The sequence below is a fragment of the Salmo salar genome, chromosome ssa20 (genome assembly GCF_905237065.1).
Source record: "Salmo salar chromosome ssa20, Ssal_v3.1, whole genome shotgun sequence".
Classification (NCBI taxonomy): Eukaryota; Metazoa; Chordata; class Actinopteri; order Salmoniformes; family Salmonidae; genus Salmo; species Salmo salar.
The window spans coordinates 58,475,394-58,499,942 of NC_059461.1; the positions used below are offsets into that span (position 1 = coordinate 58,475,394).

The 24,549-nt window shown below is 41.8% G+C and overlaps 2 protein-coding genes and 1 long non-coding RNA gene across 27 annotated transcripts in view; 2 read left to right on the forward strand and 1 right to left on the reverse strand.

Moving 5' to 3' along the window:
• Window positions 1–583: 583 nt before the first annotated feature.
• On the forward strand, window positions 584–12,300 carry LOC123729276 (alpha-2-macroglobulin-like). The gene is made up of 3 exons (XM_045703677.1): window positions 584–927; window positions 10,926–10,989; window positions 11,442–12,300. Exons 1-3 carry the CDS (start codon window positions 727–729, stop codon window positions 11,597–11,599), a joined length of 423 nt encoding a protein of 140 aa, XP_045559633.1. The 5' UTR covers window positions 584–726; the 3' UTR covers window positions 11,600–12,300.
• A 1,747-nt stretch (window positions 12,301–14,047) lies between these two features.
• Window positions 14,048–15,965, forward strand: LOC106580938 (uncharacterized). The gene is made up of 4 exons (XR_001323000.2): window positions 14,048–14,266; window positions 14,483–14,588; window positions 15,434–15,475; window positions 15,655–15,965. It is a non-coding gene; the product is annotated as an uncharacterized lncRNA (long non-coding RNA).
• A 160-nt stretch (window positions 15,966–16,125) lies between these two features.
• Window positions 16,126–24,549, reverse strand: part of LOC106580939 (pleckstrin homology-like domain family B member 1) — a 107,552-nt gene continuing 99,128 nt past the window's right edge. For 19 of the 25 annotated variants that reach the window (XM_014162503.2, XM_014162507.2, XM_045703680.1 and 16 more), the window contains 9 exons: window positions 24,409–24,513; window positions 23,409–23,703; window positions 21,790–21,880; window positions 21,366–21,512; window positions 21,007–21,226; window positions 19,914–19,999; window positions 19,677–19,706; window positions 18,992–19,030; window positions 16,126–18,458 (listed from right to left, as the gene is read on the reverse strand). In XM_014162503.2, coding sequence (XP_014017978.1) covers window positions 18,318–18,458; window positions 18,992–19,030; window positions 19,677–19,706; window positions 19,914–19,999; window positions 21,007–21,226; window positions 21,366–21,512; window positions 21,790–21,880; window positions 23,409–23,703; window positions 24,409–24,513 — 1,154 coding nt within the window. In that variant the 3' untranslated portion in view covers window positions 16,126–18,317. The remainder of the gene's footprint in view (window positions 18,459–18,991; window positions 19,031–19,676; window positions 19,707–19,913; window positions 20,000–21,006; window positions 21,227–21,365; window positions 21,513–21,789; window positions 21,881–23,408; window positions 23,704–24,408; window positions 24,514–24,549) is intronic. The other 6 variants (XM_014162505.2, XM_045703682.1, XM_014162511.2 and 3 more) reach the window with 4 other exon arrangements.

Here is a 24,549-nt window from a genome sequence, read left to right on the forward strand (position 1 = left end):
GGTGTTTACATGCTCAACTGTTGACCTCTGACCCTTGCCTGTGTTCTCTCCAGGTGTCATCTTTAAAGGTAGTGGCAAGGCAAGCTTCACCAATGTCATCATAACTGTTTGTTTTGAGGACGTGCCCCAAGCATATAAACCAGGGATTGCATACGAGGGGAAGGTGAGGACAAAATATATTAACAAATGCCTTTGTAATAACACTGCAGGGAAATGGATTGCTCAGGAAAATCTTTGTGAAAGAAGTTGTGATACATTAACATTTATCATTTGGAGCATCTAAACCATAGATTTTGATGTGTTGTGTGCAATGGGAGTTTACATGTAATATATTGGATGTCTGCAGTCATTCTGTCCTGTGTTTTCACAGGACAGGACAGACTCTACTCCCATTTACAATGAGCCTGTGTATCTCTTCCTACAAAACAGGGGCACATCTGAGAACTGGACTCTCACCACAGACAGCAAGGGCATTGCTTCTTTCTCTATAGACACTTCTCTATGGAGTTCTGAGTCTGTGTCTGTCGGTCAGTTGTCACTCACTCATGTTTTCCTCTATTCAATATTTAATGATATATTATTTAAATATGAAAATGTTTGTTCAGAATGAGATCATTAATTTCTCATGGTGTAGTCTAAGGTTACTACAATTGTTTATTTTTCGTACATTTTCTGTATTTCTTCAACCAGGCTCATTACCAAAAGGTTAGGGGGGATTATCCGTACATGCACGGTGTGCGTAGACCAGAATATACATCCGCTTACCATTTCGCAAGGAAATTTTATTCCAAGAGCAAGAGCTTTGTGAAGATAATGCAGGGTGACGGGAAGTTCTCCTGTGAGAAGGACGGTATTGTTCTTGCTCGCTACATCATCCAAGGAGAGGAGCTGATAAAGGGACATAAGACCCTGGACTTTTTCTATTTGGTAAAGTTAAAGGGATGTTTAACTCAAAATACGTAGTTTTGGAATATAGATATATATTACTTTGGTATTTGATTGTCATATTGTGTTGTGTCTGGAAAGATTTTAAGAATAGCTTGGGAAAAGCATAAAGTACTTAAAATAAAATAAAATACAACAGGTGTAGACCTTACAGTGAAATGCTTACTTACGAGCCCCTAACCGTGGGGAGGGGGGGGTGGGGGTACTGCAAATAGTCTGGGTAGCCATACCGCTTGCTGTGCGATAGCAGAGAGACCAGTCTCTGACTAGGGTGGCTGGAGTCTTTTCTTCCTCTGACACTGCCTGGTATAGAGGTCCTGGATTGCAGGAAGCTTGGCCCCAGTGATGTACTGGGTCATTCGCACTACCCTCTGTAGTGCCTTGCGGTCGGAGGCAGAGCAGTTGCCATACCAGTCAGTGATGCAACCAGTCAGGATGCTCTCGATGGTGCAGCTGTAGAACCTTTTGAGGATCTGAGGACCCATGTCAAATCTTTTTAGTCTCCTGAGGGGGAATAGGTTTTGTTGTGTCCTCTTCACGACTGTCTTGGTGTGCTTGTTGGTGATGTGGACACCAAGGAACTTGAAGCTCTTAACCTGCTTCACTGCAGCACCGTTGATGAGAATGGGGCGTGCTTGGTCCTCTTTTTCCTGTAGTCCACAGTCATCTCCTTTGTGTTGATCACATTGAGAGAGAGGTTGTTGTCCTGGCACCACACGGCCAGGTCTCTGACCTCCTCCCTATAGGCTGTCTCATTGTTGTCGGTGATCAGGCCTACCACTGTTGTGTCATCCGCATATTTAATGATGGTGGTGGAGTCATGCCTTGCCTTGCAGTCATGCATGAACAGGGAGTACAGGAGGGGACTGAGCAAGCACCCCTGAGGGGCCCCTGTGTTGAGGATCAGCGTGGCGGAGGTGTTGTTACCGTCCCTTACCACCTGGGGGCGGCCCGTCAGGAAGTCCAGTTGCAGAGGGAGGTGTTTAGTCCCATGGTCCTTAGTTTATTGATGAGCTTTGAGGGCACTATGGTGTTTAACGCTGAGCTGTAGTCAATGAATAGTATTCTCACGTAGGTGTTCCTTTTGTCCCGATGGGAAAGGACAGTGTGAAGTGCAATAGAGATTGCATCATCTGTGGATCTGTTGGGGTGGTATGCAAATTGGATTGGGTCTAGGGTTTCTGGGATGATGGTGTTGATGTGAGCAATGACCAGCCTTTCAAAGCACTTCATGGCTACAGACGTAAGTGCTACGGGTCAGTAGTCATTTATTCAGGTTACCTTAGTGTTCTTGGGCACAGGGACTATGGTGGTCTGCTTAAAACATGTTGGTATAACAGACTCGGACAGGGAGAGGTTGAAAATGTCTTTGAAGACACTTGCCAGTTGGTCAGTGCATGCTCACAGTACACGTTCTGGTAATCCATCTGGCCCTGCGGCCTTGTGAATGTTGACCTGTTTAAAGGTCTTACTCACATCGGCTCCGGAGACCGTGATCACACAGTCTTCCGCAACAGCTGGTGCTCTCATGCATGTTTCAGTGTTATTTGCCTCGAAGCGAGCATAGAAGTAGTTTAGCTCGTCTGGTAGGCTTGTCACTGGGCAGCTCTCGGCTGTGCTTCCCTTTGTAGTCTAATTTTTTGCAAGCCCTGCCACATCCGACGAGTGTCAGAGTGTCAGAGATCTTTGTCCTGTATTGATGCTTTGCCTGTTTGATGGTTCGTTGGAGGGCATAACGTGATTTCTTATAAGCTTCCGAGTCCCACTTGACTTCCAGATGAATATTTCATCATGGGTGTGTTAGGGTTCGTTCCTTTCGTCCTTGTCGATCATTGGTGAAATTAGCATTATGACAATATCTTTAATTAAATCTTTCAAAAACCTTAATTAATGCAATTGCAGACAGAAGTTGACAATCAGGAACATAGCACGCATGTTTCCGAGTAAGTTCTACCCCATAGAAAAGTCTCAAGTTGTTTTGTTAAACCCTAAGTCCAGCCCTGGTGATGTCACTACCTACGACCAAAACCATGCCTACCAAGCTATATAAACAAGGCTTTTAGTGTAATCTAAAAACTTAGCAGTAAATGTCCACTCCCCAAAGTTGATTTATTGTGGAATGTTTGACTAGTCTTATATCGTACACTCCCCTGCAGAGTTCTGTCTCAGTCACACATTTCTCAGAGGGGTCTCTTTATAAGAGAGAGAGAACTAGAAAACAACTGTGGAACAATTCTAAACCTCTATAATGAATACATATATTGTTAATCTGTAGTCTAGGACCCTATAAATGTAAGGAGGGAGGGGTCTTATAACCCCTCCCCTTCTATTAATACAACATAAGCATAATCAATTATTCTAATACATCAAACATTTTGGTACAGCCCTTAATGACCCCTAGGTGAACCCGACATTTCCCCCTTTGAGAAAAATTTGTCTCACAGCTTCAATCATAATATTCTCCTCTGAAATCAAATAGATTAGGCAAATCCCCCGGAACCATTTGATCCCAGGGATGGCCTTCTAAGGGGAGGAACAACTCCTGAGGTTCCTAGAATGCTGGTGGCGGAGTCTGGCTATACTCCCATTCCTCTTGTGTCCTGGGTAAAACTACACGAGTTGAATAAACAATGCGATTAAGAGAAATCAGAAATGCTCCAGTATCAGATTTGTATCAGCTTCCACCAACACCATCATTCCAGCAGGTTTAAGAGCAGTTAGTCATTTTCTTACAAATATAAACAGTAACCAGAATCACCAAACCTCCCACAAGTATAGGAATAAACAAACTTTTCCCATCACATTTCCAAATTTAGCATTAAACCAGTCATCAATTTTGTCAAAAACAGATTTTTCAGATTGAGAGTTTTACTAAGATCCGCAATCTTATCAATAATATCAGTCATATTCTCAGAGGAGTCAGGGAGGAGCATAACACCATTTTCAGGATCAATAATACCTAGTACGTTACACTGTCCTCCTTCCTTCGCCAAAAGATAATCTAAAGCCAACTCATGGCGGTTGACTACTGCTTTCAGATTTTGTACATCTAATGAGATGTACAAAATCCTCTGATCGTTAAATTCATATGGGCCTGTAAAGAATAGGTTAAATTGTTTACCCATTTTCCTTGGACAGCCACACCCCAGGAGGGTATGATTGACATACCAAAAATCTCACCTGGGTGTAGGACATGACCATAGGCTTCCTGATTGTCTGGGATGTACCCCAGTTGCTTTTACCTGTTTCATTGAAAAGATCGGTGACCGGAATTCTTAACATGTACATTTCTTTTCTCCCCAATAACAACATCCCCCCCATCCAGAAGGTAAAATGAGATACCCCCTGTCACTGCATTCCCACATCCATCCAAAAGGTGTTCCCATGCCTTCCTCTATCCTGGAAAGGTTTACACCTGTTACTATAAGTCTAACACACTAAAATTATCTTTAGCATAGTTTCTCCTATCACTATACTCTTCTCTCAGTTGACCCATATATTCATGACAAGCTCCAGTATCTCTCATATCTTCCCTCTACCACATTAGGTAAGTTTGTTACCTTCTTGTGACCACCCCAACATACACGTGTTGTAAGGGCTGTCTGAAGAGAGAGACCAAGGTGCAGCGGAGTTAGTGTTCATCATAAGAATTTAATAGACCAACGTAAACACTTTACAAGAAAACTGACAGCCAAAACAGTCCTGTCAGGTGCAAACACTAACAGAAACAATTACCCACAAAACCCAAAGGAAAAACATGCTCCTTATGTGTGACTCCCAATCAGCAACAACAAGCTTCAGCTGTGCCTGATTGGGAGCCACACACGGCCCAAAACAAAGAAATACAAAAACATAGAAAAAGGAACATAGAACGCCCACCCAATGTAACACCCTGGCCTAACCAAAATAAAGAACAAAAACCCCTCTCTATGGCCAGGGCGTTACACGTGTCCCATAATCCCCAAATGTTCAACAGTCTTTCTAGCCAAGAACTTTATTATACATAAAGCAACAGCTAAAAACAGTAGTCCTACCAGGAGTGGAACAATCATGGCAGACATAAACATCATTACCTTACCCATCACATTTCCAAATACACCATTAAACCAGTGTCCAGTTTGGTCAAAGATGGTGTTGTCAGCTTTTCACAGAGTACCTCCTAATTTAGCCAGGTCATTAATAATAGCTGTCATGTTGTCAGAGGAGTCAGGAAGCAACATGACACAGTAATCCTCATCGTTTATTCCAAGGGACCTGAAGGCCCCTCTGTCTTTAGCCAATATGTGCCATTTTGTCTCTGGTCACTACTGCCTTCAAATTCTGCACATTTAGTGCCAACTGAGTAAAACCCTGTATTATCAAAGGGCCTGCATGGAGTATGTCAAATTGCTAATCCCCTTACCCTTTACTACAACTCCGGCACCTGGAAAGATTACTAGGGCTGCTATCTCTACCTGAGACAGCACATGTCCATATGCTTCATTATTTTGAGCCACTGCTCTTTTAGCTCTGCCATTCGATCAGAAACTAATTTGCAAAGAACTGTTCAGCAACAGGAAGCAGGTAATGTTGCTACTGTCAGTTCAGTTTTCCCCAGATAACAACACCCTTTCCATCCCATAACATACCATAACACCCTGACCACCCTGACCATCCCATGGGGAGGAACATGTAGCCTTTACCCCCACAGATCCAGAGATGATCCGGAGGTGTCCCCATGCCTTTGCTTGACATATTTACCCTAGTTATCAATTGTTGCCCATCCAGTACATCAAAACTACTGGTATCTGTTTTTAGGCCTGTGTAAGATTCGTGGTGTTTCCTACATCCACATTCCCTGAGTTGCAGATACAAACAGGGGGAGTTATTGTGGGTTTTAATCCTGCCAACACAACATCTCCTTTATCATTTAGGGGCTTTACACTACCAGTCAGATACTCTCCCCATTGTACTTTTGGAGGTCCTATGCATTTAATCAGCTGGGAATTGTTACCTAATTGTACGCTAGGAACCTTCTTCCACCATGGTCATTTAGTCTCAATGGGCCCACCCTCCTTAAATTCTTTAGCTGCATCTGAACTATTATCTATTGTCTTATTGGATAATCCACCTTCCCATGCTGCTTCCTTTCCCCTAGTGATCAACATCAGAATAGTATAATTGCTATTTCTTTGTCGAACCCTGGTATTGTTCCTTTGCATAAAATGGAGTAATCTACATCCAAAATCATTCTTTCCAATTGGTACTGACTGGGTTCCCAACAGAAAGGCGGTGGAGGTGGGTTTCTGGAAAATCATTACCCGTGTGCTAGATGTGTTCCCCCTCCCCTGTAATCCCATGTATGTCACTGCTTTCACCCATTTATTATTCTCCACATCCCCATCCACAAAGGGAACGACTAGGATTGGGAGAGCAATAAATACCCTGCATATGTGTTTCCATGGTTGCGATTTTCTTGTTTCACAACCATAGTGTGTGTGTATGATGGTTTCCTCGACATCAGATGACTCTTCAGGTTCTGTGGCTGAACCCTCTGTTGGTTCTTCTGGCCTTTGGTCTCGGCCTTCTGCTCCTGTCCTTTGGCTCGGACCTTCTTCCTCCTTCAGATGTTCTCGGGGCCCTGCTCTCCCTCCCTCCAGTCGCTCATCCATGGCTTCCACTCTGGGAGATATGATGCCAGCCAGACCTCTCCTCTACCTGCAGGACTGTTGGTGTTACCATGGTTACCTGGAACAGACCCATCCATCGTGGTTGGTTCTATTTTCACTTTTGGACCCTGAGTTTCACCCATTCTCCAACGTTTATGGGTAGCTCGTCAGGGTCTTCACCTGGGATTGGTTCTGCTTCTTTCCTAGTGTGAGAGTGGAGAAAACTTACAACAGAAGTTAGTTCCTTCATGTACTCAAGATGGTCACACTATATGTCAGTTATGTCTATCTGTCGGTCACTCATAGGTCTCACCCCTGGGGTGTTCATTGGATCGTCTTGTTAACATTTTATAAGGTGTACACCCAAAACCTTTAAGGCTGCTGCACATTTTCATGAGGACAAGAGGTAATCCCTCTACCCATGTCATTCCTGTGGAATGGCATAGGTTGGCAAGGGAGCATTTCATGTTTTTATTAGCACTCAGTAACTCTCGTTACTCTGTGGTTGATAGATGGACACAAACTTCTGGTCAACACCCATCATTTTGTCCATTTGGGTAACCACATCTCCTATGAGATGGGTCCCATTGTCTGCAGACAAACCTCAGGCACTCCGAACCTGAGTATAAACTAGCAATTTTGCAACTGTTCGCACATCACAGTTGGTGGTAGGAAATGCTTCTACCCACCTGGTGAACCTGTCAATTATCACCAGGCAGTATCTCTTTCTTTCTTTTCGCTCTACCATCCATAGCTAGGTAGACAAAAGATCCTTTTGGAGTGGGGAACTTCCCTGCTTGCAGTGGAGTTCCCTAGTCTATATTATATAACAAACATGTCGAGCAAAGATAAATTAACTGTTTTACGTGCTGATTCAAATTTTCAAACATTCTCCTCCTTCTCCATTCTCCTCTCATATCCCCCTTTGACGAATGGCTCACTCCATGAGCCAATCGGCAAATATTAAAGATCATGGTTGATGGTAAACAGGGCATGCCAGACAAAAGATGTAGCCATAAGCCAGACCTAGGACAGAGAGAACACCCTCTCTCCCGCCACACCTGGTGACTGAGAATATCAGCCTGCTGCTGTTTCTCAAGATCAGTAGTTTCAAATGATACAAAAAAAACAAAAAATGCACGTGTGTGACAAAGGGAAACAGCCAATTTGGCCACCTCATTAGCTATGCTGTTACCAATTCTAGCATTATCACACCAACCCGTGTATGCCTCAACCTTGACAATAGCCAATGTGTTAGGTTTTCACATAGCTTCAAACAACTGTTCAACAAAAGGTCTGTTTTTAATAGGTGTGTCTGTGGTATTAGTAAACTCTCTTGTTCTCTAAACCCCACTTGCGTATGCTGAGTCTGAGTAGAAAGTAAGGGCCTTCCCTTCCCCCAATTCACAAGCTGTGGTCAGAGCTAATAAATCTGCCTGTTGCGCTGATAAATGGTCTGGTAGGGGCCATATAACCTCAATATCACCTTCCACATCTTCAGCTAATCTTACATGTGTCTTCCCTGTGCTTTGATCTATATAGGCAGATCCATCAACGAACAGCACCATGTCAGAGTCAAGCAGAGGTTCTTCAAACAAGTTTTTGTCCGGTACACATTCCTGGGCTGTCCAGATGTCCCTATTATTGTTACTAATGATTTGCTCAGGGAAGCTCCAACAACTTGTCCAGGTTTGCATCTTCCCACAGGTCCAGCATTGAGTGTTTGTTCAGTAACGAGGGGCTCTGGTGGGCCCATATCCTCTTCCAGTCCATGGCTGTGGGTCTGTGGTTGTGGTTAGCCTGTAGAAACAACTTGAGCAGATGTCTTGCATCTTCCAGTCTGTTCCTTTTTGTAGAGTGAGTTGGGGTGGCGAGGGAAAACTCCCTCCAGGAACTGTGCCTTGTTTTATTTTTCTTCCATCCAATTCTACTGTTCTCATGTCGCTTGTTGCTGCTTTTGTACCATCCACCTCCTTTGTGGTTGCTTCTCCATTTTCTTCTGTCAGTGGTATAAGACGGTAGATCTGTGTATAGTCACCCAGGGTACCTTTGGGTTGATTGTCATACGGCAGTGGGGAGTACTTCTGTTCTGCCTTTGTCTTGACTCAGTTCTTTCCTTCCGCGTTCTATTGTCTTCTCCAGTTTGGTCACGGTAGCCTTGTTCATGAAGATCTGTCCTTCCAGCATCATCATTCCTATCATAGTTTCTGATATTAGGGTACTTTTCTTCTTCCCCTTCTTTTTGTCAATTTTTCTTGTCTGAATTATCTCCTTGACTAAATCCAACCTAGTCTTGTTGAATGATCCAGCCATTGGATATCTATTTTCTCCTGCCATCTCTGTCCAGACATGCCATTTCTCTAAAGTGAATGTAAATTCCACAGCAGGAAACTTCTCTTGCATATATTCAACAGGCTTGGCAGGCTTCATTGCTCCTATCTCCTCATTCTTGTTTGACTGTGCCATGGTGCTCCGGCTTTTTATTTAGATAGTCTGTGTGTAATGTGTCCTCCAACCTCTATAGGGTTATCCTAAAGTGGGTGTAATATGTATGAATATGCCTATATAAATTTGTCTCTCTCCTTTCAGTGTGTGTTAAATAACATTGGGTGATACTGTAATCCTAATCCTACTCTCACTTAAACCAGGCTATAGTAAATGGTTCTACTTATACTCAAATATATTTCACACACGGGCCTCACAGACAACCACATGGCAGACTTCAATTCATAATGTTACATCTTAAGGGTGTAGAGTAATAGTAATATGTTATACACCAGTGCCCCCTGGTGGTGATACAAAGTAACTTTTTATGAACAAATACGTTCAACCTTTTATTCAAATAACTTCTGTCCAACTCCTAACTTTTTATTCCACTATTGGGCCATTACCCAATAACCCCCGCCATAATCCAGACAATCAAACAATGAAACATACAACGCACCATTCATAAACAACTCAACTCATTCACTTGGTAAATTTCGCACAAAATTACCACTATTCATAACCAACTCATTCATTGGGTACCTCTACAAAATAAACTCTACAAAATAAAAAATAACTAGAATTCAGTCATTTTCGCCCGCGTTACAAACCAAATAACCTCTAACAAATTAAATTAAAACCGGACAATTGTCGCTCTGAATTGTCTCTAACAAATTAAATTAAAACCGGACAATTGTCGCTAACAAATTAAATTAAAACCATCAAGCTTTCATTTCATTCATCCTATATTGACATCATGCATTTCACCAATAGTCCGTTACGTAATTTCTCCAAACTAAAATCCGACTATGTCATATTCAAAGAGTGTCTATAATTTAGATTGAGTGAGGTGCCACTTACTTGTTAGAGGGAAACCACACCAGTGAATGCTATTTAATTACAGACTTAGATTAAACGGGTGTCTGCATACCTTATTTAATTTTGATCTCTGGCAACGTGGTATGGAATCTCCGCCAACCGGGGTGACACTCACTCCTGGCAAGCTCGCCAAATGTTAGGGTTCGTTCCTTTCGTCCTTGTCAATCATTGGTGAAATTAGCATTATGACTATCTATAATTAAATCATTCAAAAACCTTTATTAATGCAATTGCAAACAGAAGTTGACCATCAGGAACATAGCACGCATGTTTCCGAGTAAGTTCTGCCTCAAAGAAAAGGTCTCATGTTGTTTTGTTAAACCCTAAGTCCAGCCCTGGTAATGTCACTACCTACATCATTACCTTTTTACTCCTGAGACCAAAACCATGCCTACAAAGCTATATAAACAAGGCTTTTAGTGTTATCTAAAAACGTAGCAGTAAATGTCCACTCCCCAAAGTTGATTTATTGTGGAATGTTTGACTAGTCTTATATCCTACTCTCCCCTGCAGAGTTCTGTCTCAGTCACACATTTATAAGAGAGAGAGAGAGAGAGAGAGAGAGAACTAGAAAACAACTCTGGAACAATTCTAAACCTCTATAATGAATATATATATATATATATATATATATATATATATATATATATATATATATATATATTTATATATATAGTTTGTTAATCTGTAGTCTAGGACCCTATAAATGTAAGGAGGGAGGGGTCTTATAACCCCTCCCCTTCTATTAATACAACATAAGCATAATCAATTATTCTAATACATCAAACATTTTGGTACAGCCCTTATCGTGAACCCGACAGGTGATACAGTAATATATCACTTTGTAATGCATTAACTTCAAGATATGTGTTAGCAGATCTCCAGTTTTTGGCCAATGTTTCTGTCTCCCTGGGTCATTCTCTGGTTATTAATGTTTATGCTACCACCTGGCTGTCTCTTATGTCCCAGGTTGTATCTAGAGGCAGCATTCAGCAGCACGGCCGTCTTCCTGTGACCGTTAATGAAGGAAACGGTAAATTAATTGGTCTTGGATTCTCCCGAATGCTTTCTGACATTTTTATTAGGACTTCTCAGAACCCCACTTGATTAGAGAACATACCTCCTGGAAAAGGCATAATAGCATTAAGATCCGCCCCTTTTTTTCCCTCCAATTTTCGCCTAAAATGACATACCCAAATCTAACTGCCTTTTGCTCAGGCCCTGAAGCAAGGATATGCATATTCTTGGTACCATTTGAAAGGAAACACTTTGAAGTTTGTGGAAATGTAATGGCATTAAACTGTCATGGGGGATGAAAGTCTGTCACGACAGGATTCAATCAGCCAGATTACATCTTCAATACAAGTTCTTACTGCACAGTACATTTCAATTTCATAGACTAATCACAGGACACGATGTCCATATTGGATGATTGGTGGTTTACGGTGACCTAATACCAATCCCATTGTCTGTCTCTCATTTCAGTAAACCAAGGGGAGCTGACGCTCTCGCTGCAGCGAATGCCTGAGCTGACCCCTTTAGCCCAGGTAGTGGTGTATACCATGCTGCCTGATGGGGAGGCAGTAGCAGACAGTCGATACTTCCCCATTCACCTCTGCCTGAAAAACAAGGTAGACAACTAGGCACCTTTCGCCAGCTACATGAGATGACAAAATGTCACATCAGAGAGCCTGAGCCATATGGATATATCGGGGCAACGTGCACGACAATCGATTTCCAAAATGATTTTGCATCAGACTATGATATAAAATGCTTCAACTGCAACTCTTGGATCATCACAAAATCATTGGGTTTGTTTCTGTTCCTCTACACAGTACTCTAGCACTATTATTATATGTGGGCTCTGTTCCAATATGCACATCAGTTTTCTACTGTACTTGAAATGAACCAATGTGTTGGACATGTATGCTAGTCGACAGTGCCTAAAGAAAGTATTCACACCCCTTTACTTTTCCCAAATGTTGTGTTAGACGGAATTTTGAATTGATTGATTTGAGATTTTGTGTCACTGTGTCACGCCCTGACCTTAGAGCATTTTTATTCTCTATTTTGTTAGGTCAGGGTGTGACTTGTGTGGGCATAATCTATGTTTTGTATTTCTATGTTGGCCTGATATGGTTCCCAATCAGAGGCAGCTGTCATTCATTGTCTCTGATTGGGGATCATATTTAGGCAGCCTTTTCCCACTGGGTTTTAGTGGGATCTTGGTTTTGTTAGTTACTGTGTAGCCTGCAGAACTTTACGTTCAGTCTTGTATTTTGTTGTTTTGACAGTGTTCATTTTAATAAAGGAAAAATGTTTGCCTACCACTCTGCACCTTGGTCTCATCCTTCAGATGAATGTAACACACTGGTCCTCATCCTGTTTGCAACAAGGCACTTAAGTAATACTGCCAAAAACATGGCAAAGAAATTAATACCAGTCAAAGGTTTGGACACGCCTATTCATTCCAGGGTTTTTCTTTATTTTCCACATTGTAGAATACAGGTGAAGACATCAAAACTAGCCTTCCCTGTAGCTCAGTTGGTAGAGCGTGGTGTTTGCAACACCAGGGTTGTGGGTTCGATTCCCACGGGGGGCCAGCAAAAAAAATTATTAAATTGTATGAAATGTATGCATTCACTACTGTAAGTCGCTCTGGATAAGAGCGTCTGCTAAATGACGTTAATGTAATGTAATGTAAATAACACATACTGTATGGAATCATGTAGTAACCAAAAAATGTACTTTTAGATTTTAGATTCTTCAAAGTAGCAACCCCTTGCCTTGATGACAGCTTTGCACACTCTTGGCATTTTCTCAGCCCGCTTCATGAGGTAGTCACCTGGAATACATTTCAATTAACAGGTGTGCCTTGTTAAAAGTCAATTTGTGGAATTTATTTATTTCTTAATTTGTTTGAGCCAATCAATTGTGTTGTGACAAGTTAGGGGTGGTATACAGAAGACAGCCCTATTTGGTAAAAGACCAAGTCCCTATTATGGCAAGAACACCTCAAATAAGCAAAGAGAAATGACAGTCCATCATTACTTTAAGACATGAAGGTCAGTCAATCTGGAAAATTTCAAGAACTTTGTAAGTTTCTTCAAGTGCAGTCGCAAAAACCATCAGGCGCTATTATGAAACTGGCTCTCATGAGGACCGCCCAGGAAAGGAAGACTCAGTTACCTCTGCTGCAGAGGATAAGTTCATTCGAGTTACCAGCCTCAGAAATTGCAGCCCAAATAAATGCTTCACAGAGTTCAAGTAACAGACATCTCAACATCAACTGTTCAGAGGAGACGTGAATCAGGAGTTCTTGGTCAAAATGCTGCAAAGAAACCACTACTAAAGGACACCAATAAGAAGAAGAGACTTACTTGGGCCAAGAAAAACAAGCAATGGATATTAGACTGGTGGAAATCTGTCCTTTGGTCTGATGAGTCCAAATTTGATATTTTTTGTTGCAACCGCTGTGTCTTTGTGAGATGCAGAGTAAGTTAACGGTGTAGTTCCTACAGTGAAGCATGGAGTTGGAGGTGTGATGGTGCTTTGCTCGTGACACTGTCAGTGATTTATTTAGAATTCAAGGCACACTTAACCAGCATGGCTACCACAGCATTCTGCAGCGATACTTGATCCCATCTGGTTTGCGCTTAGTGGGACTATCATTTGTTTTTCAACAGGACAATGACCCAACACACTTCCAGGCTGTGTAAGGGCTATTTGACCAAGGAGAGTGATGGAGTGCTGCATCAGATGACCTGGTCTCCAGAATCACCTGACCTCAACCCAATTGAGATGGTTTGGGATGAGTTGGACCCCAGTGTGAGGGAAAAGCAGCCAACAAGTGCTCAGAATATGTGGGAACACCTTCAAGACTGTTGGAAAAAGCTGAAGCTAGTTGAGGGAATGCCAAGAGTGTGCAAAGCTGTCATCAAGGCAAAGGGTGGCTACTTGGAAAAATCTAAAATATATTTTGATTTGTTTAATCCTTTTTTGGATACTTCATGATTCCATGTTTTATTTCATATTGTTGATGTCTTCACTATTATTCTACAGTAGAAAATAGTAAAAATAAAGAAAAATCCTTGAGTAGGTGACCAAAATTTGACTGGGACTGTATATGAATGACAATGCCATCAGTTCTAGTTGTAAGTTTTGTCAATGTCAGTGGTTGTCCTTTGAACATATCAGTTCTACTGTCTATGACAATGATAACCTGTGTTCTGTTCTTCCAGTTGTAAAATGACCCCACTGTCAAACGAGTTGACCTGGAGGAAGGACATGTCATAATCTACATAGATGGGGTAGGAACATGAATAATGAACGTTGCGTCTAAACAGGTTGCTGTCTATCGGTTACAGAAAACCTAGTTGGATGTGGTCTCATTTGCATCCACACACTGGATTTAACTTGAACAGTAACATCAAAGTAATACCGTAGTGGATGTTTTCTACAGGAACACTATATGAATCAATAACATTGAACGGCAGTGTCAAATGTATTATTCCCTTTTCTTCCAGCTTAAGCAGAAGCAAACTAAGACGTACAGCCTGGCCATAGAGGAGGATGTGCCTGTGAGGAATCTGAAACCAGCTGTGGTGAAAGTGTATGACTACTACCAGACAAGTAAGAATTCCATCTTATACAGACAGTGAAATGTGTAGGTTTGCCAAATATCCGGGAACTTTAAATTCCCTGGTTTTCCCCAAATCCCGGTTGGAGGATTCGTCGAAGCAGGAGGGAATAAGCAGGATATCCGGAATCCTCCAACCAAGACTTCTGGAAAACCAGGAATTTAATTAAAGTTCTCGGAATTTTGCAACACTAGAAACTTGATCTCATGCCCAGCAAACATTGTGCTCCCCAAGGGTTATCATGAAAAACCGGTGCTCTTTCTCAAATGGAAAAAGATTGCAACACCCACAACTAGATATATTAGACCACAAGTGTCAAACTCATTCCACGGAGGGCTGAGTGTCTGTGGGTTTTCGCTCCTCCCTGGTAATTGATTGATGAATTAAGGTCACTAATTAGTAAGGAACTCCCCTCACCTGGTTGTCTGGGTCTTAATTGAAAGAAAAAAACAAAAACCAGCAGACCCTCCATTAAATGAGTTTGACACCCCCTGTATTAGACCTTTGAAAAAACGTGTCAAAACGTGTTCGCTTTTAATAGAACAGCACAATGAATTGAAAATAATATAAATATAAATGCACTTTTTTTCTCTAATGGAAGAATACTAGTTTATTAACCAGTTTCCAAACCACCCCATTCTTTCTGAAATATTTGGTGGCACTGGTATACCTGTCTAGGTTACGTACATAACTCAGGTTCCCTGAAGAAGGAAACGAGACATCACCAGCTATTAGTTCACCCCTGAAGTGGGAGTTTAATGATGTTGACTGACTGAAAGGGAAGTAAAGTTAGCATTAGAAAGAAACTGACCTCTGCATTATCTGTTTGGTTCTCAGGTGATGAAGCTGTGAGTGAATACAGCTCCCCATGTGCAGAGAGTAAGTACATAACAACCTTTCTCTAACCAAACCTACTTCTCTCATACATATGTTTGTTTTCAGTTTGTGAAATTAGCCTAAATGACAAATGTAGATATTCATGTGTATGTTCACTGTTTTATAGAGTAAAATCCTAGGACAAGCAGGGAATGTTCTATTGATGTTTGACATTTTCACAGGTGATGAAATTAATGAAGTGTGAAAGACAGAGAGCCAATCACAAGCTGACTGGACCCAGGCTCAACCAATTGCTTTCCTATCAAGGAAGTCATGTTTTTAGGTCGAGCTCATAAAACCTCTACATTTATTTGATTTGATGCTTACAGTTCATTGTACCGCATTGACCAACTTGTGATACTTTTTTTTTTTAACTTATGTTAAAAACGGATATGTTTAATAGATGGGCATACATGGGCCTTAGAATGTACCTTTAATTCAGTTTGCTTTTGTTACTTTGATTTGTGCTAACACGTCACAACCTGCTGTTGTAACCCTAAAACTGCTATTACTAAAGTGATTATGAGATCGTTATTTCAGAAGTAACATTTCAGTGTTTCAACTGCGATAATGCACATGACTGCATCTACTGAAAATGAAATGCATGTTTTAATAAAACCATGGACATGTTGCTATGATTTCAAACCACGGACTCACAGTGACATTTCTGTTTTAATAGATCTGACAATATCCATTTAATCCATACATGAAAGTGCCGTATAAAACAGTGTACCATCAACATAATATAGTCTGAAGATGGTGCAAGTGTGTGAGAGATGTTCTACAGTGTTGAGGGAGTGTAGACAGTTATGACCCCATGAGTGTTCTTTTAAGTATGGTATACTGTATCAATAAATACAGAACTCATAAAACTGAAGTGTATTCTGACCATCCTTTTGAAATGACAAAAACAAGTAAATTGCTCTTTATACAATACTGGTTGAATGATGAGTAAATTACATTTTCATACAGGCATCTTTTTACAGTATAAAAGTTTTTTTTTTATAACACTATGATATACCTCTGGCCAATGCTGAATATTTGGTTGCACCCATTTCAGTGTGGGGAAAATATAAACGGGAAAATATATTAAGGTCTTTCCTCACTAGTCTCTTTTCCTCTACTTGACAGTGACATGGTTTACAGTACTACTATATCTCAGGCAGGTTAACCATAAATAGAAAAAGATAACTACATTTCACAAGGCTTCTCAATAAACCTAAACACTCAGGTTTACATGTTCAAAATCACAGCATAGTCTTTAAAAAGATATTCAGATGCTGATTTATAAATGTTGTTGTGATCATGTAGCCTGTCTGAGTCCTTTACAATGATTATGTCAAGTTACCAGATCATTTAACGTTCGATTAAAGCTGAAACGCACCCTGAATCCAAAATTCCTGTGCATTTGTGGAGATCTGAAAGAATTGGATTAAGTGTAAGCAATATTATATTGCGACAATTCCACCTAGCTACCACCTGTTTACCAATCCTCTCAGATCTACACAAGAGCATAGGATGGGATAGTGGGGGCTTGAACTTGATTTGGAATTCAGGGGAGGTTACTCTTCACATGTACTTGTGTATTGCTGCATCAAAACAGCAGTCAGACTCCCCATGCAAGTCTGTTGAATTCTGATACTGTTAACAAAGATTGGAGACCAGCACGATCAAGAGTTACAGACTAGGAGTATTATGACACATCAAGGCACAGAATGATTAGCATTATTTTATATATATATATATATATATATATATATATATATATATATTACCTTTATTTAACTAGGCAAGTCAGTTAAATAACAAATTCTTATTTTCAATGACAGCCTAGGAACAGACAGCCTTGTTCATGGGCAGAACAACAGATTTGTACCTTGTCAGCTCGGGGATTTGAACTTGCAACCTTTCGGTTACTAGTCCAACGCTCTAACCACTAGGCTACGCTGCCACCCCAATGACATGTACTGTCGTCTCATTTATGTAGTCCCTAGAGCTCCTGGTGTTGTAGGCTGGCAGTGATGGAATGGCTGTTTACGCAAAGGGGTCAAGTTATCAGGACTTGGCAAACAGACTGTGTGTGTGTCTTTAGGAGTTGCAAAGTATAAGACGGACACAGTGGAATCTAGTTCAGCAGTAGAGTAAGATCACAGAGATGGATCAAGATCTAGTTTCATCTGTGACGGGAACTCAAATTAAGTATGGACTCCTGAGGTGGTGTGTTGTGTCATGGTCTTACTGATTTCAATTCGGTTTATTCGCCAACATTTTCAATAGAATTTCTTTTAACCATTTCTTAAATGATTACATCTTTCGCTCACTGATAAACTTAAGTAGATTTGGGCAAATGCCTTCGTATTCTATTTGAAACATTCCATAAAAAACGACCATCTGTTTGAAACCATTGTTATGTCATTTGGCAATATTCCATATAGTGTGAGTAAAAAAAAAAAAATATCAAAGACATTTACTGATACACAAAATAGGTCTCACGCAAGAGCCTGTAACTAAAATAAGATCTCCATTTGGCAATATAGAAAGGCTTTTGAGCAGAAAGTCTGACAGTTAAGTCGTTTTGGTTATATACAGTGTGTGTGTGTCTCTTCCAGGGCTCTCTTTTTTTAATCAGTGGGCAGAAGCAAGTAGAAAAACCAGTGGAGAAAAAATGTCTATTGTAAAGTGAGAGATGTGAGATTTAAAAATAGATATAATGAATGTAACAAAATAAAAAGGAAATTTCCCAATATCGGGAGAGGCGCTAGAAGGAAAGGCCTGAATCTATTGAAGTGTTCCTGCTGAAACAGTCTCCTTATGACCTTATGTCAACGTACGCAAGTCTCCCCTATTAGTTCATGAACTGCGTGTAGCCCTCGGCTCCCGTTACTATGACGTCCATCCATATCCTCATGGCCTCCGGGGCAGGGGCCACCATGTAGTACAGTCTGTCATGAGTCTTCACACAGAAGGTCAACGAGGGATTGGGGCTCTGGGATTGGAGGAGAGAGAAAGGTCAAAGGTCAGTAATATGGAGCTGACGTATCATTTAATGACTCCGATTTAGCACTCGCTGTTAAGGGGTGAGAAAATGCAGAAGCTACCCATATCCTTTTTGGGGATTATTGGAGGCTAGCTTGAATGCAGAATGTGGGTGGAGTTTTTTTTTCCTACGCGCTACCCTCGGTTATTGTCTCGGAATCAACTAAAATAACCAATATCATGCTCTGTCCCTACATATTTTTCCTAAATGAATTGGTCATGATGGTTAGTACAATGGGTGCGCTACAATAATCAAATATCATAAACGACAACCCAAAAACCACAGGCAAGACTTAGTTGCTACACATTTGCCCATATAGATTTTTTTCAACTGATTGTCTTGTTGCCGGACAGTGGGGCTTCTCCTAGGCCGAGTCACACGTCTGTCTTTTGAACATGTAAAAAGAAAAGTGAGCACTACGCTGCGCTACCACGTGTTTATCCACAACACACAGTTAATCAGGGCGTGGCAGGCACACACACCTCTCTTCGAAACTGAGGAGGCAGGAGCTCAGAAAAGTGCTGAAGGAGACAATCAGAGTCAAAACAGGATACAAGAAATACAGCAGGACAGTACACACACACACACACACACACACACACAAAACATGACATTATTCTACACACAAACCATAAGACGCATGTGCCCAACACACATATTTTACAGTTGCACACATGCACTTCTTAGGAGTTCATAAGCTATATACAGTATGAAATACAACACTGATATGCACACACGCAAACACACACCTCGACCCTTAGTCTGTTTCAATTGTATTAATTGAAGGGACATATTCAAACACAACCAATTCCACAGAGGAACAGACAAGTGAATAATCACTAAAAAGGCTTGCTTTGGCAAACAACTCCAATGCAGGCACTTCGGACAAATATGAAACTAAGGGGGGGAAATGTGAGGATCCAGAGATGCACTGTTCTGTAATGGCTGTGTCTTTTTGTTGTATTAATCATGCATGATTCCACCCCTGGTGGGTATTCAACTGAAAGTTGCAGATAGCAATGGAATATGTAGAGCTGACACAAATCCTTACATTTCTATCTGAACATTCTGTGTAAACAAACAACCAAACACACACACTGGGGTAAGGGGGGCAGAGAACAAGCAATGGGTGGGTCTGTGAGCTCACAGACAAAAAGTGATACATACATTGGCCAAATTGAGGTTGAAAAATCCTTTCTGTGAAACCAGCCAGTCAAAGCAAAAGAGTGAGAAGAGAAATGAAAGCGTAGAAGAAGCAAAATGTGTATAAAACAAAAGAGCTTCAAGATAAATATTTAATCAGTACAGTGACAGCATAAAAAGAAAAAGTGATTAAAAGAGGATTTCATTGTGTTCTGCATAAAGATTGTTTTCCGATTGTTGGGTAGATAACACAGAAAGTACCTTCGTGGCGATACGCAAGTGATCATAGTAGACCTCTTCAATGGCCTGGAAGTAGATGACTCCTTTCAGTTTGGTCTCGTGCTTGTCTGTAGAGGAGATAAACAAGACAAAATGCTTAGGTAAAAATCACATTATTATTTTCGATTCCTCCAGTACAGTTTCTTTGATGACAGAGGGAGAGAGAGTCATGGAATATATGTAGATAAGGACAATCCTTTTCATTGTTTATCACAATTCTATTATTGAGCTCCTACAGTATTTCCTAAGCCAGTGTCATAAAAGGAACATACTGTATCATCATGCCCATTTGAATAATATTGCAGCCAAAGAAGCTCCTCGAAATATATGTATATTTCAAGTTCATTTTTTGTCGAGAACACAGCTTCCTTTTAGTTTTAAATAGGTTGCCGTGTCTGACTATTGTATTTTAGACTTGGGGCTCTATTCAAACCTCCTCGCAGAAATTCAGCTTTACAGCGTGATTGGAATTTAAAGGCAATGTTCCCCCCCCCTTTAGTGGAGACTGCATTCATAGTAAATGCTGCATGTCGACTCAATCGGAAATTACTTTTAATCTATATTGCGGGATCTGTAACGCTGAAGCGTTACAGATTGAACAGAGCCCCTGATTTCTACATTCTTACGGTACAATATTGCAGCTTATTTCATCAACCACTGCAAAAACACGAGGAACCGGGTTAACTTTATGCCCCTTTTTACCTTCAGGCATAAACTGCACTAGATCCCTGCTACATAAAAATAAAAGCATCATTTTCTAGGAAAGTAGTTGCAATTTTATATAAAGTAATTATTTCATAATTAGCCGTTTTATCATTTAAATCGCCAAGCATTTGCATATTACATATGCAAATGCTACCAAACCGCTAACCACAAATGTGCATTACCCTTGTGTATCCTAATGTTCATCTCCACCGACCTCATTTATACCACCTTTCACAAATACGGTCTACATTGAGGTCAAGGGGTATTAATATGCCATGTACTGTATCTCCCATTGGCTCGATCAGAGCAATAAGAGCACACAAATATGTTTGTATATAAACATGTATATAAATGGCAGCATTTTCCTTACCAACGTAATAGGAGAAGGTCCTTTTGAGGCGGTCGAAGACAAACCAGCGTTTCTTCCACGACTTGATCTTGCCGCCCATCTTGACCAGGTAACCCTTGCACATCTTCTCTGTGAGGATCACGTGGTGAGAGGTCTCCACGTTGTGGCCGGATGATTCGATGTGGGAGCGCAGGTCAAACTCCTCTTTGCGGATGGGCAGGTAACGAGTCATAGGACGGGCCTGAGGAAAGAAGGAAAAAGATGTGTAACCAGTCTTTCGAAAGCCTGTACGACTAACAGAGGATCAGAGAGACAAATCTCAAACTGCATATACTTTTTGATTGGTTTTGTAGGTTGTTGTTGTCGTGCCTGAGGCTCACCTGGGAGAAGTTCTTGCTTCTCATCTTCACCTCCTTGTCCACCAGCTGCTGCCTGTGCACCGTCTCCTCCTGCAGCCTTTTCTCAGCCTCCTCTCGCCGCCTCCTCTCCTCCTCCAGCATCTGCCTACGGGCATGGCTCTCACGCTCCTGGAGAAGATCATGAACATAAAGCCCTTTTAATATCAGCAGTTGTCACAAAGTGCTTTACAGATACCCAGCCTAAAACCCCAAAGAGAAAGCAATGCAGATGTAGAAGAAGAGTGGCTAGGAAAAACTCCATAGAAGGCAGGGACCTGGGAAGAAACCTAGAGAGAAACCAGGCTCGGAGGGGTGGCCAGTCCTCTTCTGTCTGTAAACACTGAATTAAGACATTAGTATGGGATCTGACAGGAAGCTAGACATGGTGTGTGAGGTGGTGTCTTACTCTGGATTCTATGAGCCTGGCCTTCTCTAGGTGGGCTTCTTTCAGCATCTTCTCCATCTCCTCGATCTTCAGCGCATCCATCCCACTGGCACTGCAAACCAGACAGTCAGAGTTACATCTCAACTACCAATGACATCCATCATTCAATATATTTATGGGTAACAGAGTATTAATACTTTTAAGTCCTAAAACTGTGGCCCGTCATGGAAAACCACGCCCAAAATGGATATAGATCGGCAAGCTTCTTACATAGGAACGAAAAGGATTAAGTAAGTAAGTAAATCCTAAAAACACCTGTCATCACTGGTCATAAAAACAGTAACTTACTATGTGGACACTAACTACCACAAACAGTTATTAACTATCACAGTTATACATTTCCAGTTATAAAATGGGTCATGACATGTCTATAACTGTTTAGAGGTCCAATGCTCGTATACACTGGAAATGTCCCGTACGGCCAGGTGGTGCCTAGCGGACAGTGAGTGCAAGGCTGTGTTCATTAAGGCATGTGAAGGTCAACATTCTAAAATGTTTTGCAACAGAAGACAAATGACTGTTTCTCATTGGACATGTCCAGATAGTAACCTTCCCTCTTCGGACAGTTTTTTTCTTCTCAATTTCCTGCCTACTGAACACAACCCTAATGAGTGCTTGGGCCTGATAAATACATGCAATATTTGATTACCCGTTTAAAGTGGAGAAACAGCTGTGCTTTCACCAGATCCAAAAGGGGATGGTCACATCTGCCTAATCTGTGTGACCACACACACACCCCCTACCTTTCATATCAACTGGCTCAGGGAAACCCCTCTTTATCTGTGCAGAGTGTCTTTCACTAGTCTTAAGACTATATTTAACTAGTCATTTGACTATATTTCAGCAGTCACTCGTGTTTATGGAAGAGTGTTTCCCTGTTGACATTTGTGTAGGCCTCATTATGGCCGGTGATAATTCATGCACGACAACAAACTTGACGAATTCTGTACGGACTGGGAGTGCCTTTCTCTGTCACCAAGACGACCTGTTCACATTTGAATTCTAAGTTGTAGAATGTTTGAACTGGATTTAGAGAAATATACATTTTTCACACTATCGTGCCGACTGAAACCAAACTGTGCTGGCTCGGATACTTTACACATCGTCCTTTTCAGCATTGTTCCAGCAGACCAGTTCAGGACAGACAACCTGGTTTGGTTCCAGCAGACCAGTTCAGGACAGACAACCTGGTTTGGTTCCAGCAGACCAGTTCAGGACAGACAACCTGGTTTGGTTCCAGCAGACCAGTTCAGGACAGACAACCTGGTTTGGTTCGGCTCAGTAGTGTACATTAAATATCCACCAGAATACTGAAAACAGCTGAGCAGACGCATAGGCTTCTTTAGTCACTATTAGACAGACAATAATGAATAATAAGTTGATACAAGACACAGCTTGACCCATGTGGTTACTAATCGGAGATTCCTTGGCATAAATGAGTCAGTATTTGTGTGTACTTTGTGTATCATGTAAGGCTGAGTGTTCCTCGCTCTAACCTGGACATGTCGGTGAAGTGTGTGTGTGTGTGTTCGAGAATATGCGTGTGTGTGTGTGTGTGTGTTTGTGCACGTTTCTCTGACCTGGACATGTTGTCAGGGGAGCAGGCCGAGTTGTTGCCGGTGGAGACGCTGGTGTCCATGCTGTCAGAGCTCTCCAGACTCAGTGTGTCGTACGGCTGCTCGCCCGCCGGCGGCGGCTGGTGGTGCAGGATGGAGTGGTGCACCATGGGAGGGCCGTGGACATGGGAAGGGGCATACTGGGTGTTGAGGTGGGTCTGAGAGCCGTGGAGCGCATCCCACTGGCACTGGGCCTCCACTGCAGCCCGCTGCTTCAGCTCAGCCAATCGACGCCGCTGCTCCTCGATCACCTGGTGGCCTGGGGGTGGAGGGAGAGGAAGTAGGAGGTCACAGCTGATCTGGGGGGTGGTTTCATCACGTCCAGGGATACCCCATTATGTCCCGTAATGACAGTTCCAGGATGCATGGCAACGCCCTCAGCATGCAGACACACATACTCACCCACTAAGCAACTCAAACACACTCATATCCACTTGCCAAGAAAAAGGTCCTGATGATCAGTGTCACCCAGCTATGAAGAGAGAATACCTAAAGATTGCCTGTGAGTCCATGTAATGTAGATACCACAGGTCAGCGACAGATGAAACCAGGCCCCACACATACATCAAACATACAACATGTATAGTATGTGCTCGGTATTATCAAAAGCCCAAGCACAATTCAACCGGCAACACGTTTCCTCATCACCAAAGCCTCCTAAGTACATTAGCAGCAGAAATACTAATACAAAATGATCCAGTAACCCAAGGAAGTCACCTTCAAGTTCAAACCCATGCTCGCTATCCATCATAACTGACAGATACCTCTTTTAAAAACAGCCGCAAAGTTAAAGAGGAACAAAGGTGGCCCGACAGATGAAAAGCACTGCTTCTACCAAACGCATGCATTGCTGATTCTCAGCAGGAAGATGGAGACAGACAAGAACATGGAGAAGAAGAAGGATGGAGAGTTTATATGAGACGAACGTCAGACTTTTAGGAAATTAACATGAGACCAAACCCACTCCCAGGATCAGAGGTCTGTCTGTCTATCTGTCGGTCTATCTGTCGGTCTGTGGGATTGTCCATGGTGGAGCAGGGAGACTCAGACGTGGAAGGCAAGGAAGACTCTGTGACATGGAGAGTGGAGGACAGTAATGGAGAGA

Bases quoted from the DNA above. Each gene is read 5' to 3' on its own strand.
- LOC123729276 (XM_045703677.1), top strand. From the start codon at position 727: ATGCACGGTGTGCGTAGACCAGAATATACATCCGCTTACCATTTCGCA. The intron at 928-10,925 runs GTAAAGTTAAAG...CTTATGTCCCAG, and splicing joins CCCTGGACTTTTTCTATTTG to GTTGTATCTAGAGGCAGCAT. The intron at 10,990-11,441 runs GTAAATTAATTG...CTCTCATTTCAG, and splicing joins GACCGTTAATGAAGGAAACG to TAAACCAAGGGGAGCTGACG.